The sequence below is a fragment of the Mustelus asterias genome, chromosome 24, assembly GCF_964213995.1.
Source record: "Mustelus asterias chromosome 24, sMusAst1.hap1.1, whole genome shotgun sequence".
Taxonomy (NCBI): Eukaryota; Metazoa; Chordata; class Chondrichthyes; order Carcharhiniformes; family Triakidae; genus Mustelus; species Mustelus asterias.
The window spans coordinates 1,638,554-1,655,373 of NC_135824.1; the positions used below are offsets into that span (position 1 = coordinate 1,638,554).

A 16,820-nucleotide genomic window follows, 5' to 3' on the forward strand; every position below is an offset into this window, starting at 1 on the left:
AACATAACCAGCATAGGTCCAATGGACCAAATGGCTGCCTCCTGTGCTGTATGATTCTTGTATTGATTAGTGGTATTGCCACTGGGTTAGTAATCCAGAGATCCACGGTAATGCTCTTGGAACCTGGGTTCGAATCCCACCATAGCAGATGGTGAAATTTGAATTCAATACAAATCGGGTATTAAAAGTTTAATGATGACTACAAAACCATTGTCATTGTTTAAAAAAAAACTTATCTGGTTCACTAATGTCCTTTAGGGAAGGAAATCTGCCATCTTTACCTGGTCTGGTTTACATGTGACTCCATACCCACGACAATGTGGTTGACTCTTAAATGTTCCCAGGGATGGAAAATAAATGCTGAACTTTTTAAAAAGTGCTGCCAATGTAAAGAGGATCTTCTTCCTCCTGTTATGGGAATACTGTGCATTGAAATCCTTGTCTGGGCTCGACTGAAAATTTGAAAACAGCCAGTTATCCAACCTCAGCAACAGGTCCATCAGTAAAAGATCATTTGTTTGCTTTACACTGTTTCTGTTACTAAAATAGTATCTGACACACTTTTTTTGAACCTCCAAAAATCTCTAACTTGGAAATAGAAAATGAGTCAGAAATATTGGTAAAGATGTGGACACCAATACTTGTCAAATCTTTTCACACTTGGTGTTCAGTTCACTCAAAAGGAGCGTGAGGTGTGAGTGAAAATTATTTAACTCATACAGTTGGAGCCAGGGTTCGCCATTTATGGAAATCTGACCCTGTTCAGCAACACCTGCAGACAGTGCAGGTATTATGTGTTATTTAAATTTGATTACCATAGCCTGTGCCGACAGTTGTAGGAGTGGTGAAGTATGCAAAGATTAATTTTATGGCAAACGAAACACTGGCTAAGAGTTTCAGGAAGAATTAGCAAACCTGCACCAACTTGCACTCAAATTTGTGCTAGTTTTCAAGAGTTTCTACTCATACTCATTTACATACCGTCAAAAATAAAATCTCCTAATTACCAGTGCAGTTGGACAATATTTGAGTGTTATTTTTTTTAAAGTGTCAAATATATCCCTTTAATATATTTAAGAGTGATAACAGTACAGTTTTATTAGTGCAGCTGAAAATAGGTTTATCACAAAAAATGTCTTTTTATTCAGTGTCTAGTCCATCATACATGTGATGGGCCAAATGGCCTCCTTCTGTCCCATAACAATTCAGTGAATGACCTGATTTTAAATAATTAAAAATGACTTGAGCCATTTACATTGGTGCACCATGGTCAGAAATAAAAAAATAATATTCAAAAGCTTTCTAAAACACATCTGTTTGTGTCCTTACACTTAAAAAAAGGTTTAAGATTAAGAACCTTCTTGAAGGTCTGCAAAGGAGTGCAATTAGTGGAAAATCATGGCGACTAATTTGAACTAAGAGTGTAGCCAGTTTTACGGGTGGGTTCCAATGATACATTTTAAACCAGTGCAAGAGATAAGACCATAAAACCATAAGACATAGGAGCAGAATTAGGCCACTCGGCCCATCGAGTCTGCTCCGCCATTCAATCATGGCTGATACTTTTCTCATCCCCATTCTCCTGCCTTTTCCCCATAACCCCTCATCCCCATTCTCCTGCCTTTTCCCCATAACCCCTGATCCCCTTATTAATCAAGAACCTATCTATCTCTGTCTTAAAGACACTCAATGACCTGGCCTCCACAGCCTTCTGCGGCAAAGAGTTCCACAGATTCACCACTCTCTGGCTGAAGAAATTCCTCCTCATCTCTGTTTTAAAGGATTGTCCCTTTAGCCCGAGGTTGTGCCCTCTGGTTCTAGTTTTTCCTACTAGTGGAAAAGTTCTCTCTACGTCCACTCTATCCAGGCCTTGCAGTATCCTGTAAGTTTCAATAAGATCCCTCTTCATCCTTCTAAACTCCAACGAGTAAAAAAAAAAGGATAGGAAGGGTAGGATTCGAGAACCGTGGATAACCAGGGAAATTGAGGGACTGGTCAAAAAGAAAAGAGAGGCGTATGTTAGGTCCAGGCAGCTAAAAATGGAGGGAGCTCTGGCGGAGTACAAAGAAAGTAGGAAAGAACTCAAACGGGTAATTAGAAGGGCAAAAAGGGGTCACGAAATGTCCTTGGCAGACAGGATTAAGGAGAATCCCAAGGCATTTTATTCATACGTTAGGAACAAAAGAGTTGTCAGGGAAAAAATTGGACCTCTCGGGGACAAAAGTGGGGAATTATGCTTGGAGCCCAAAGAAGTAGGGGAGATCCTAAATGAATACTTTGCGTCGGTATTCACAAAGGAGAGGGATGTGTTGACTGGGAGTGTCTCGGAGGGGGGTGTTGAACCGTTGGAGAAAATCTCCATTACAAGGGAGGAAGTGTTAGGTTTGTTAGAGAATATAAAGACTGACAAATCCCCAGGGCCTGATGGAATCTATCCAAGGCTGCTCAGGGAGACGAGAGATGAAATTGCTGGGCCTCTGACGCAAATCTTTGTCTCGTCACTGGACGCAGGTGAGGTCCCAGAGGATTGGAGGATAGCTAATGTGGTCCCGTTATTTAAGAAGGGTAGGAAGGATAACCCGGGTAATTATAGGCCGGTGAGCTTGACGTCCGTGGTGGGGAAGTTGTTGGAGAAGATTCTTAGAGATAGGATGTATGCGCATTTAGAAAGGAATAAACTCATTAACGATAGTCAGCATGGTTATATGCGAGGGAGGTCATGCCTCACTGACCTGGTGGAGTTTTTTGAAGAAGTGACCAGAATGGTTGACGAGGGAAGGGCCGTGGATGTCGTCTATATGGACTTTAGTAAAGCGTTTGACAAAGTCCCTCATGGTAGGCTGGTGAAAAAGGTTGGATCTCATGGGATAAAGGGGGAGGTGGCTAGATGGGTGGAGAACTGGCTTGGTCACAGAAGACAGAGGCTGGTAGTGGAAGGGTCTTTTTCCAGCTGGAGGCCTGTGACTAGTGGTGTTCCGCAGGGCTCTGTATTGGGACCTCTGCTGCTTGTGATTTATATAAACGATCTGGAAGAAGGTGTAACTGGGGTGATCAGTAAGTTTGCGGGCGACACAAAATTGGCAAGACTTGCAGATAGTGAGGAGCATTGTCAGAAGCTACAGAAGGATATAGATAGGCTGGAAATTTGGGCAAAGAAATGGCAGATGGGGTTCAATCCTGATAAATGCGAAGTGATGCATTTAGGTAGAAATAATGTAGGGAGGAGCTATACGATAAATGGCAGAACCATAAAGGGTGTAGATACGCAGAGGGACCTGGGTGTGCAAGTCCACAGATCCTTGAAGGTGACGTCACAGGTGGAGAAGGTGGTGAAGAAGGCATATGGCATGCTTGCCTTTATAGGACGGGGCATAGAGTATAAAAGTTGGAGTCTGATGTTGCAGATGTATAGAACGTTGGTTCGGCCGCATTTGGAATACTGTGTCCAGTTCTGGTCGCCACACTACCAGAAGGACGTGGAGGCTTTGGAGAGAGTACAGAGGAGGTTTACCAGGATGTTGCCTGGTATGGAGGGGCTTAGTTATGAGGAGAGATTGGGTAAACTGGGGTTGTTCTCCCTGGAAAGACAGAGGATGAGAGGAGACTTAATAGAGGTGTATAAAATTATGAAAGGCATAGATAGGGTGAACGGTGGGAAGCTTTTCCCCAGGTCGGTGGTGACGTTCACGAGGGGTCATAGGTTCAAGGTGAAGGGGGGGAGGTTTAACACAGATATCAGAAGGACATATTTTACACAGAGGGTGGTGGGGGCCTGGAATGCGCTGCCAGGCAAGGTGGTGGAGGTGGACACATTGGGAACGTTTAAGACTTATCTAGATAGCCATATGAACGGAGTGGGAATGGCGGGATACAAAAGAATGGTCTAGTTTGGACCAGGGAGCGGCACGGGCTTGAAGGGCCTGTTCCTGTGCTGTATTGTTCTTTGTTCTTTGAGTACAGACCCAGAGTCCTTAACCATTCCTCGTACAATAAGCTCTTCATTCCAGGGATCATTCTTGTGAACCTCCTCTGGACCCTTTCCAAGACCAGCACATCCTTCCTTAGATACGGGGTCCAAAACTGCTCACAATACTCCAAATGGGGTCTGACCAGAACCTTATACAGCCTCAGAAGTACATCCCTGCTCCTGTATTCTAGCCCTCTCGACATGAATGCTAACAGTGCATTTGCCTTCCTAACTGCTGACTGAACCTGCACGAACCTGTATAGAACGCTGGTTAGGCCACATTTGGAGTACTGCGTCCAGTTCTGGTCGCCGCACTACCAGAAGGACGTGGAGGCATTAGAGAGAGTGCAGAGAAGGTTTACCAGGATGTTGCCTGGTATGGAGGGTCTTAGCTATGAGGAGAGATTGGGTAGACTGGGGTTGTTCTCCTTGGAAAGACGGAGAATGAGGGGAGATCTAATAGAGGTGTACAAGATTATGAAGGGTATAGATAGGGTGAACAGTGGGAAGCTTTTTCCCAGGTCGGAGGTGACGATCACGAGGGGTCACGGGCTCAAGCTGAGAGGGGCGAAGTATAACTCAGACATCAGAGGGACGTTTTTTACACAGAGGATGGTGGGGGCCTGGAATGCGCTGCCAAGTAGGGTGGTGGAGGCAGGCACGCTGACATCGATGAACGTCTGAGGATCGTGGGATTATATTCATTGGAGTTTAGGAGGTTGAGGGGAGATCTGATAGAAACTTACAAGATAATGAACGGCTTAGATAGGATGGACGTAGGGAAGTTGTTTCCATTAACAGGGGAGACTAGGACGCGGGGGCACAGCCTTAGAATAAAAGGGAGTCACTTTAGAACAGAGATGAGAAATTTCTTCAGCCAGAGAGTGGTGGGTCTGTGGAATTCATTGCCACAGAGGGCTGTGGAGGCCGAGACGTTGAGCGTCTTCAAGACAGAAATTGATAAATTCTTGATTTCTCGAGGAATTAAGGGCTATTGGGAGAGAGCGGGTAAATGGAGTTGAAATCAACCACGATTGAATGGTGGAGTGGACTCGATGGGCCGAATGGCCTTACTTCCGCTCCTATGTCTTATGGTCTTATGGTTTAAGACTTACCTGGATAGTCACATGAGCAGCCTGGGAATGGAGGGATGCAAACGATTGGTCTAGTTGGACCAAGGAGCGGCACAGGCTTGGAGGGCCGAAGGGCCTGTTTCCTGTGCTGTACTGTTCTTTGTTCTTTGGTGTTCCGCAGGGCTCTGTACTGGGACCTCTGCTGTTTGTGATATATATAAGTGATTTGGAGGAAGATGTAGCTGGTGTGATCAGTAAGTTTGCGGACGACACAAAGATTGCTGGAGTTGCGGAGAGTGATGAACATTGTCAGAGAATATAGCAGGATATAGATAGATAGGAACATTGGGCAGAGAAATGGCAGATGGAATTTAATCCAGATAAATGCGAAGTGATGCATTTCGGTAGATCTAATGTAAGGGGGAGCTATACAATAAATGGCAGAACCATCATGAGTATAGACACACAGAGGGACCTGGGTGTACAAGTCCACAGATCCTTAAAGGTGGCCAACACAGGTGGAGAGGGTGGTCAAGAAGGCATATGGCATGCTTGCCTTTATTGGACGGGGCATAGAATATAAAAGTTGGCATATGATGTTGCAGCTGTATAGAACGTTGATTAGGCCACATTTGGAATACTGCGTCCAGTTCTGGTCGCCACACTACCAGAAGGACGTGGAGGCTTTGTAGAGAGTACAGAAAATGTTTACCAGGATGTTGCCTGGTATGGATGGTCTTAGCTAAGAGGAGAGATTGGGTAAACTGGGGTTGTTTTCCCTGGACAGACGGAGGATGAGGGGTGACCTAATAGAGGTGTATAAAATTATGAAGGGCATAGATAGGGTGAACAGTGGGAAGCTTTTTCCCAGGTCGGAGGTGATGAACATAAGGGGGTCACGGGTTCAAGGTGAGGGGGGCAAGGTTCAACACAGATGTCAGGGGGACGTATTTTACACAGAAGGTGGTGGGGGCCTGGAATGCACAGCCAAGCAAGGTGATTGAGGTGGACACGCCAGGATCATTTAAGACTTATCTAGATAGCCACATGAACAGACTGGGAATAGAGGGATACAAACGAATGGTCTAGTTGGGCACATGAGCGGCGCAGGCTTGGAGGGCCGAAGGGCCTGTTCCTGTGCTGTTTTGTTCTTTGTTAACCTTAAGAGAATCTTGAGCAAGGACTCCCAAGTCCCTTTGGGCTTCTGATGCCTAAGCATTTCCTCATTTAGAAAATAATCTATGTCTCCATTCCTCCTTCCAAAGTGCATAACTTCACACTTTTCCACGTTGAATTAACAGACTCAAATTGCACTAGATGTAATTGGCGCCTGAAATTCCTGATTTGACCCATTTTAGACCAATTGCTCTGGAAATCTCAGCACATTCTGATATAAACTTCAAGCCTCTTTGTTTAAAATAATACAATGTGCATATATTCAGGGCTGACAGAGGGACAGTTTTGTGGACTAGAGTAAGGATTGGCATATTCTGTACACTGAAAATCTGAGCAACATGGAGAAGCTAGGTGCTTCCCATAGGAAAAGGAAGAACAAGCAGGATACATCATCCAGGCCCATACTGGGGAGAATTTCTATTATATTTCATATAAATTTAGATGATCAAATTTCAAGTTAGGTTGAGCTGAATTATTTTGTCTCTGTGCCTAATAACGGGCTGGCTCCCCCATCATCTGGCTCAGATGTTGTCACTAAATTGACTGGAAACGATTGATGTGTGGGTGACTATCCTTCGAAATGTGAATTGTGAAAGTGGAGGATAAGCAGATTCATTCATTATCTGTGATGGTTAAATAACGAAACGGGGGTTTCAGAGAACAGATGTGAACCTCAACACCTGTGAAATGAAAGATTTGTTTTTGATGTGCAGATCTGCCCCAGCTGCTCAGTAAGGAGGGGGCATGAGAAGTCCTTGGCGGGTCGGATCAAGGAAAACCCCAAGGCTTTTTACTCTTATGTGAGGAATAAAAGAATGACCAGGGTGAGGTTAGGGCCGGTCAAGGACAGTAGTGGGAACTTGTGTATGGAGTCAGAAGAGATAGGAGAGGCGATGAATGAATACTTTTCTTCAGTGTTCACCAAGGAGAGGGGCCATGTTTTTGAGAATGAGAGTGTGATACAGGCTGATAGGCTGGAGGAGGCAGATGTTCTGAGGGAAGATGTATTAGCAATTTTGAAAAACCTGAAGGTCGATAAGTCCCCTGGGCCAGATGAGATATATCCTAGGATTCTTTGGGAGGCAAGGGATGAGATTGCAGAGCCTTTGGCTTTGATCTTTGGGTCCTCACTGTCCTCGGGGATAGTGCCAGAGGACTGAAGAGTGGCAAATGTTGTTCCTCTGTTCAAGGAAGGAAATAGGAATGACCCTGGTAATTATAGGCCGGTTAGTCTTTCTTCGGTGGTTGGTAAGTTAATGGAAAAGGTCCTGAGGGATAGGATTTACAACCATTTAGAAAGATGCAGCTTAATCCGGGATAGTCAACACGGATTCGTGAAGGGTAAGTCTTGCCTCACAAATTTGATTGAATTTTTTGAGGAGGTAACTAAGTGTGTCGATGAAGGTAGAGCAGTTGATGTCATATACATGGATTTTAGTAAGGCGTTTGATAAGGTTCCCCATGGTCGGCTCATGAAGAAAGTAAGGAGGTGTGGGATAGAGGGAAATTTGGCCAATTGGATAAGTAACTAGCTATCTCATAGAAGACAGAGGGTGGTGGTGGATGGAAAATTTTCAGACTGGAGACCAGTTACCAGCGGTGAACCACAATGATCAGTGCTGGGTCCTCTGCCAGTTGTGATATTTATAAATGACTTGGAGGAGGGGGCTGAAGGGTGGATCAGTAAATTTGTGGATGACACCAAGATTGGTGGAGTAGTGGATGAGGTGGAGGGCTGTTGTAGGCTGCAAAGAGACATTGATAGGATGCAGAGCTGGGCTGAAAAATGGCAGATGGAGTTTAACACTGATAAGTGCGAGGTGATTCATTTTGGTAGGACAAATTTGAATGCGGAATACAGGGTCAAAGGTAGGGTTCTGAGGAATGTGAAGGAACAGAGAGATCTTGGGGTTCATATCCATAGATCTCTGAAGGTTGCCACTCAAGTGGATAGAGCCGTGAAGAAGGCCTATAGTGTGTTAGCGTTTATTAACGGGGTTTGAGTTTAAGAGCCGTGGGGTTATGCTGCAACTGTACAGGACCTTGGTGAGACCACATTTGGAATATTGTGTGCAGTTCTGGTCACCTCACTATAAGAAGGATGTGGAAGCGCTGGAAAGAGTGCAGAGGAGATTTACCAGGATGCTGCCTGGTTTGGAGGGTAGATCTTATGAAGAAAGGTTGAGGGAGCTAGGACTTTTCTCTTTAGAGCAGAGGAGGTTAAGAGGCAACTTAATAGAGGTTTATAAGATGATGAGGGGGATAGATAGAGTGGACATTCAGAGACTATTTCCTCGGGTGGGTGGATGTAGCTGTTACTAGGGGGCATAACTATAAGGTTCGTGGTGGAAGATATAGGAGGGATGTACGAGGTAGGTTCTTTACTCCGAGAGTGGTTGGGGTGTGGAATGGACTGCCTGCTGTGATAGTGGAGTCGGACACTTTAGGAACTTTCAAGCTGTTATTCGATAGGCACATGGAGCACACCAGAATGATAGGGAGTGGGGGAGCTTGATCTTGGTTTCGGAAAAGGTTTGGCACAATATCGTGGGCCGAAGGGCCTGTACTGTGCTGTACTGTTCTATGTTCTGATTTTCTGTCTAGATTCAGTTCATTTGAAAATCTACAATTGTTTTACTCAAATATTTATTCTGAAACTAATTGTATAATACATTTTAGAAAATAAAATATTTTAATTCTTTGCAGTCTGAATTCTATATTTATTGTTTTAAATGTCCTTTCAGTTTATTGTTGTCTTTTTTTTTAGATTATTTAGTAGTGTCACAAATAGGCTTACATTGACACTGCAATGAAGTTGCTGTGAAAATCCCTTAGTCGCCACATTCCGGCGCCTGTTCGGGTACACTGAGGGAGAATTTAGCACGGCCGATGCACCTAACCAGCACATCTTTTGGACTGTGGGAGGAAACGGGAGCACCCGGAGGATATTCATGCAGACATGGAGAGAATGTGCAGACTCTGGACAGACAGTGACCCAAGCCGGGAATCGAACCCGGGTCCCCGGGGCTATGAGACAGCAGGGCTAACCACAGTGCCGCCCCGTCTCTTGCACCTCCTGCTGCTCACTCCCCTTTGTCCCCCTCAGAGGTGAACAAGAATGCAGGCACATTGGTAAACCTTATTGCAAAGCACTGACATGTTGCTGGTCCTGTTCTAATTTATAGAGATATTGCTTTGTTGAAAAGAACTTAAGTCAAAATGCAAACCATTAGAAAATCCTGTCCATTTAACTGGTGACTTGTTCTCTCTTTCAACAGAAACCTGATATCAAGATTACTGAAAACACTCTCTCATTCAGAGGTAGGATTGGAATGCTCACCCTTTCCTGTTGTGTAAATAGGAGTTAAAACTCAAATGCCTAGATAATGGTCCAAGTGCAGGTCAGTGGGACTAGGCATAAAATGGTTCGGCACAGACAAGAAGGGCCAAAAGGCCTGTTTCTGAGCTGTAATTTTCTATGGTTCTATTATAAAAAACAATGGCACTGTTTTGTAATACTTTTAATCGTGCTAGTGTTGAGCTGTTGACAGGATCTTGTTATGAAGAAATTGCTCTGATAAATTGAGAGTGTGCAGAAATAGTTGAAATTGTTGCGATAGAAAAAATAACTTTCCTACAAGTGAAAAAAATGCATGTGGGGAGTCAAGATTCTACAAATATACACACAGATAAACATCCAAATTAGGAGCAGGAGCAGGCCATTCGGTCCCTCCAACCTGCTCTTAATTTGATAAGATCATTGTTCATCTGATTGTGACTTCAACTTTCCTGTCCTGTCCATCCCCTATACTCTCTGACTCCCTTGTCAGTCAAGAATCTTATCTGACTCAAAAATATTCCATGAGGAGGTCATGCCTAACAAATTTGATAGAAATTTTCGAAAAAGTGATTGTGTGGATGAGAAGTGCAGTTGATGCAGTTTACATGGATTTTAGCAAAGCCTTTGACAAAGTCCCACATGGAGACTGATCGAGAAGGTTAAAGCATATGGAATTCAGGAAAACTTTGCGAGATGGATCTGAAACTGGCTTAGTAATAGGACATAAAGGGTGGCTGTTTGAGTGAATAGAGGCTCGTGACCAGTGGCGTACCACAAGGTTCAGTGCTGAGTCCCTTGTTGTTTGTTATATACATAAATGATATAAGACCATGAGACAAAGGGCAGAATTAGGTCGCTTGGCCCATCGCTTCTGCTCATATAGATGATAATGCGGGGGAAATGATAAGTTTGCAGATGACACCATGATGTATGGTGGTTAACAGTGAAGAAGAATATCATACGTTACAGGAAGATGTAGATAGATTGGTCAGATTGGCAGATGGTATTTAACCCTGATAAGTGTGAGGTGATGCACTTTGGAAGCAGTAACAAGACAAGGGAGTATTTAATGAATAGCAGGTCACCAGGAAGCTCAGAGAAACAGATGGATCTTGGCGTACTTACTCACAGATCCCTAAAATGGTAGAGCAGATGAATAGGGTAGTTAAGAATGCAAATGGGATACTTGGTTTTATCTATTGTGGCATAGAGTATAAGAACAAGGAGGGTATGCTGGTTAGGCCACAGATAGAATACTTGTGTGCAGTTCTGGTCACCTCGCTATAGGAAGGATGTGATAGTACTAGAGGCGGTACAGAGGAGATTCACCAGGATGTTGCCTGGGATGGAGCATTTGAGCTATAAGGAGAGACTGGGTAGGCTTGGATTGTTTTCTTTAGAGCAGAGAAGGCTGAGGGGGGACATGATTGAGGTGTATAAGATTATGAGGAATAGGAAACAGCTGCTCCCCTTGGTTGAGGGGTCAGTCACAGGGAGCATAGTATTAGGGTGAGAGGCAGGAGATTTAAAGGGGATTTGAGAAAATCTTTTCACTCAGAGGGTGGTGGGAATCTGGAATGCACTGCTTGGGAAGGCAGTGGAGGGCTGGAATCCTTATAACCTTTAAAAAGTATTTGGGTGAACACTTGAAATATCATAACATTCAACATTATGGGACAAATGCCGGGAAATGGGATTTGCGCAACTTTAGTGGTAGTTATTGTTGGTGTAGACTCGATGGGCCAAAGGGACTTTTCTGTGCTGTCCGATTCTATGACTTTATGACCTTGCCTCCATTGCTCTCTGGGGAAGAGGATTCCACAGATTAACAACCCTTTGAGAGAAGATAATTCTTTCATCTCTGTGTTAAATAGGAGAGTAAGAAGTTTAACAACACCAGGTTAAAGTCCAACAGGTTTATTTGGTAGCAAAAGCCACACAATTAATTAATTTTGAATAAATGCATATTACATGAATAAGGACAGAATGTACAGCCTTAAAATCACATCTACTCCACACTCAACCCCATCTTCCAACCCCACTTCACCTGAAGACTACATTCAATCTTTTGCAGGTGATTTGGAAGAGAATGGAACGTTGTCAGTTATCCACATCTTAAATAGGAGACCCTTTACTTTTAAAATGTGTCATTTGTTCTCGTCTCAGCCATAAGGGGAAACATCCTTTCAGCATCCACCCTATTGAGACCCTCATGATCTTATATGTTTCAATAAAATCACCTCTTGTTCTTCTAAATTCCAATGGATACCGGCCCAGTCTGTCAAAACTTCCCTTGTATATTGGCCATCCCAGGAATTAGTGGACTGAGCCTATTCTGAACTGCTTCTAAAGCATTTAAATCCTTTGTTGAATAAGGAGATCAAAACTGTACATAATACTCTAGATATGCTCTCACCAACATCCTGTACAATAGTAGCAAAACTTCCCTGCTTTTATATTCCATTCCCCTTTCAATAACTGACAACGTTCCATTCTCTTCCAAATCACCTGCAAAAGATTGAATGTAGTCTTCAGGTGAAGTGGGGTTGGAAGATGGGGTTGAGTGTGGAGTAGATGTGATTTTAAGGCTGTACATTCTGTCCTTATTCATGTAATATGCATTTATTCAAAATTAATTAATAGTTAAATAGCAAACCTGTGTGCAACAGGCTGAGAAACTCTTTTTTACTGATCCTATGACTGAAATATATAATTTCTCAACTCTGGCAAAGGTATTTGAACACAAGTGTGATATCTAATTTGTTATATGATGTCAAGTATTTTCTCATGTGCTTTGTATCCACCTTCAGCACACGGCCATGGTGCAAAAGGGGACCATGCGTATGAATTTCACCTTACGTTTTTGGAACCAGTGAATCCTGAGGTATGTCACTAATTTTTGATAGTTTACCACAAACTGTGATTCCATTTCAGTGACAAATGAAATGAAAGTTGACTATTTCCAATTGATCTTATTGTTATAGCAGGGAGATATTTAAGATTCTTTTGAAAATTATTTCCTCTTCCTATTTGTAGCTGGAAACACATGCTACCATTTTAGTGTACACAGCTGGAGCTGCAGGGAACCCCATTGCTACACACTGATCTGCTGCTCATTGTGGAAGATCTGCTCCAGTAGGATGATCATATAATCATGAGGGTTATAGGCAATCTTTCTGAAACTATAGCCATTATCCAACGTGGATTATAATACAGAGGGTATAAAGATGAGGATTAGTGTTTGGAGCTGTTAAACTATTATTAATAATCTGGAGACATAACTTGGTGAGAATTTGTTTCTGTTTTTGCTCATGGCTTGAATGATGCTTAAAAGCTGTTATTTATTGCACAAACCTGGTTGCTGAGTCGTAATGTGGAATGGAGTCACATAAAAGACGGATTACGTATTGATGACAGCCTGCTAATCCCTGAAGGACATTAGTGAACTAGACTTTTAATAATCTGTGTTTGTGAAACATCAGAATTAATCATTCCTGGATACGCGATGACTGACCAATCAATGTGTGAAACGTTGCAAAACAGTGTCACATTCGAGGTGCTGTATGGTAATTCTGAAACTGTACTATTGTGGTTTCTGTAAACTGTTTATCATATCAGGCACCGTTAAGTTCTTTTTTGCTATTTTCTATATTTATTTTACTTCTGTGTAAATGTATTTCAATAGTTTTAACTCAAGCTGAAGCAAATTTAGGGCGGCACGGTAGCACAGTGGTTAGCACTGCTGCTTCACAGCTCCAGGGACCTGGGTTCGATTCCCGCCTCGGGTCACTGTCTGTGTGGAGTTTGCACATTCTCCCCGTGTCTGCGTGGGTTTCCTCCGGGTGCTCCGGTTTCCTCCCACAGTCCAAAGATGTGCGGGTTAGGTTGATTGGCCATGCTAAAATTGCCCCTTAGTGTCCTGAGATGCGTAGGTTAGAGGGATTAGTGGGTAAATATGTAGGGATATGGGGGTAAGGCCTGGGTGGGATTGTGGTTGGTGCAGACTCGATGGGCCGAATGGCCTCTTTCTGCACTGTAGGGTTTCTATGATTCTATGAAATGTACTTGCTGTCAGGAAATTTAAACCAAAAATTGTTTTATGTTTATAGCCACTTTTCAAGGTGACAGAAAGACAAGTGTCGATAACAGTGAAGAAAGTTGAGAGCATGTGGTGGGACAGGCTGACCAAACAAGAAAAGAAACCAATATTCCTCGTTCCTGATTTTGACCGTTGGCTGGACGAGTCTGATGCTGAAATGGAGCTACAGGCAAAGGTAAATTCAGTGAGGAGGCTGTAGATGTGGTATCGGGTTAAAGAATTGCCCTTTCTTTACTTCTGCTTCAAAACGACCCAGTGTTGGAGAATTCATGTTAAACAGTCTCTATCAAAGCTGGTTTTCGTCAATAACGCAAAACTGATGACATTGCCAAATAACCAACAAATTGGCATTGTTACTAAAACAGGGTCATATGGACAATGGATGTGGAACTGCAATAGTCTGATGTAGTTCGGTGCAACATTTTCAGCTAAAAATAAGGAAACCCACACACTGTACCTAAGTTATATTGTATATCACCAGAATATACAATATTGATAACCTTGGCAATGAATATTAACAAATGCCTGGAAAAAAAACATTCAATTCCTCCCTCAGCGGTGTCAGAGACACAGTGAAAATCTTGTTCAATCACATGGTCAAGACAGACGACATTTTCTTTTGCGTCAAGGCAGAGCAGGTTAATAAAATAGATAGGAAGTTGCTAAGACTTGGGGGGTGAATGGGGGGGCACAAAGAGCAGAGATGTTCTGTAATAGGGTCAAGCACAGAAGAAATTAAATAACAAAATGATTTTGTGATGCAACAGCCAAAGAATGGCAATGGATACTGCAACAAAAGTTGTGTCCAAATGAAGCATGAATAGCTACATAGCAACTATCTGAATGCAACATGAAGGGAAAAAAGAAAACAAGATAAGAGCAACCCAACAAAACAAAAAAAGGAAAAATGACAAAAAAAAGAAGAAACGCATCAAAATGTTGAACTCAATGGGCCCGATTTTACCATTCGGGCACGAAAACGTGGTGAAGTCAGGTGTGAGGCCATTAACGCGATCCGCGCCCACGTCCGCGCAGATTGCCACTTTACCGAAACCCGGAATGGCGGCGATCCGCTTCGCGCCTGAAACGGGCGCAATGGCGATTTAAATGCATTTGCATACATTTAACTTGAATTAATGAACTGCCCGCTCAACTTTATCAGCATTTCTCCCTTTACCGCTGTGTTCGCCGATCCAGAATCGCGCCAAAATGGACCTGCTGAATAAAAGTCTGAATCGGGCGCTCCAGCTGTTGAAGAGCGAATTCAGAGCTTCCAACGGCTCTCTGACTCAGATCAGTGGTGGGGGGGGAGGAGGGAGGCGGGTCAGATTATTCTCTCGCTGGGGGGGGGGGGAGGGGAGTGAGGGCAGATCGTTGTCTGGTTGTGGGGGGGGGAGGAGGAGGAGGCGGGTAAGATGTATCTCTGGTGGGCGGGGGGGGGAGGTCCGATCGCTCACTGGTTTGGGGGGGCTGGGGCAGATGGATCTCTGGTGGGGGGGGGTCAGATGGATCTCTGGTGGGGGGGCAGGAGGGTCCGCTGCCACTCTGCAGGCGATCGGTGGTGGGGGGGCAGGGGGTCACGATCAGTCTGGGTCGCGGGGGGTAGGTGGATAAGGGGGACAGTGATATCTGTGGGGACCATCGCTCCCAGGCCGCTTTCTCCACTTTCTGTGGCCCGGGAGCGATCTGACACGGGCGCGCTTTTTCAAATTTTTTTCTAACTGTGCATGCGCAGTTCAGAGCTCCGATCGTTTTGGGCGTGCTAAGCCCCGCCCACAGCGCGAATGGGACTGGCGATTTTTTCTTTTTCAGGCTGAGTGCGAATGGGGGCGCCTGAAAGCAGATTTCCAAGTCGGATCTGCATTACGCCCAGATTCAGCACTTAGAATGAAAATGGTAAAACTGGGCCCAATGTGTTGAGTTGTTCTCGATAGTAGATGCTGTTCTTTGTGTTGAGCTTCATTGGAACACTCTAGCAGGCCAAGGACAGGAAGGTCAGGATAGGAGCAAGGTGGGAAATTGGAATGTCAAGCGACTGGAATCTCGGGGTCATACTTGCGGACTGAACGGAAACGTTCTGCAAGTGGTCACCTGGTCTCTGTTTGGTCTCCCCAATATAGAGAAACCACATCATGAACAGTGAATGCACTAAATTGAAAGAATTTCCAGCATTGCAGTATTTTGCTTTTGTCTGATTGAAGGTGTTGATTTTATATTTTTTGATGTTTCACTCTGTATTAAAGGGAGCTTTAGCTTTTCTTATCCTTATCTCCCAGAGAAGCCAATGTCTTTCACACAAAGGAGTTTCACCCACTCGTTTCAAATTAATTGTGGTTAATAACATTTGTTTTGCAAATGTTTATTCCATGTTTCATCTTGCTTTAAATGACCTAACACTGCTAACCTAAGTGAGGAACTTATTTTCGAGGTAGTCTGATGTGAGGAAGTAATTATAAATAGAGGGGATGGAGCCAATGGTTTTAGTCTGGATGACCATTCGTCAGCTCTGAAACGTTGGCTCTTTTCTCTCTCCACAGATGCTGTCAGACCTGCTGAGATTTTCCAGCATTTTCTGTTTTTGTTTCAGATTCCAGCATCCACAGTATTTTGCTTTCGAAATTAAAATAGAACTGGAATTGTATAATGACTTCAGTTGACTGGTTATTATTATCATAGAATCCTTGCAGTGTAGAAGGAGGCCATGCGCCCCTTCATTGTGCCCTATATCCCAAGTAGAGGGCCCATTGTGCCCTATACACCAAGGTTTAGGTGATTAATATATATCAGGAAAAGCAAAGATCCCCAACACTGACCCCAGGGGTATTCCAATACAAACCTTCCTCCAGCAAGAAAAACATCCCTTTAACCAGTACTTTCTGCTTCCTGTTGCTCAGCCAATTCTCTATCCATGTTACTACTGTCCTTTTTATTCTAGGAACCGTAACTTTGCTCTTAAGTCTGTTGTGCGGCACTGTTGGAAGTCTATATATACCACATCAACAGCATTGCCCTCATCAACCCTTTCAGAAAACTCCAGCAAATTAGTTAAACATGATTTTCCTTTTCACTGCCTTCAGCATCCTTGGGTGCATCTCATGTGACCCAGTACCTTATCAACTTTAAATAATCTCCTGTTTGGTCCCTAATTGGCCCTACTCCTTTTTA

At 43.7% G+C, this 16,820-nt stretch overlaps 1 protein-coding gene across 1 annotated transcript in view; it reads left to right on the forward strand.

The window, feature by feature from the left end:
• hacd3 (3-hydroxyacyl-CoA dehydratase 3) overlaps positions 1-16,820 on the forward strand; it is a 40,454-nt gene that overhangs the window by 7,159 nt on the left and 16,475 nt on the right. Inside the window, exons 2-4 of the mRNA XM_078241148.1 lie at positions 9,495-9,537; positions 12,367-12,440; positions 13,666-13,830. Of these exons, the coding sequence (XP_078097274.1) occupies positions 9,495-9,537; positions 12,367-12,440; positions 13,666-13,830 (282 nt within the window). The remainder of the gene's footprint in view (positions 1-9,494; positions 9,538-12,366; positions 12,441-13,665; positions 13,831-16,820) is intronic.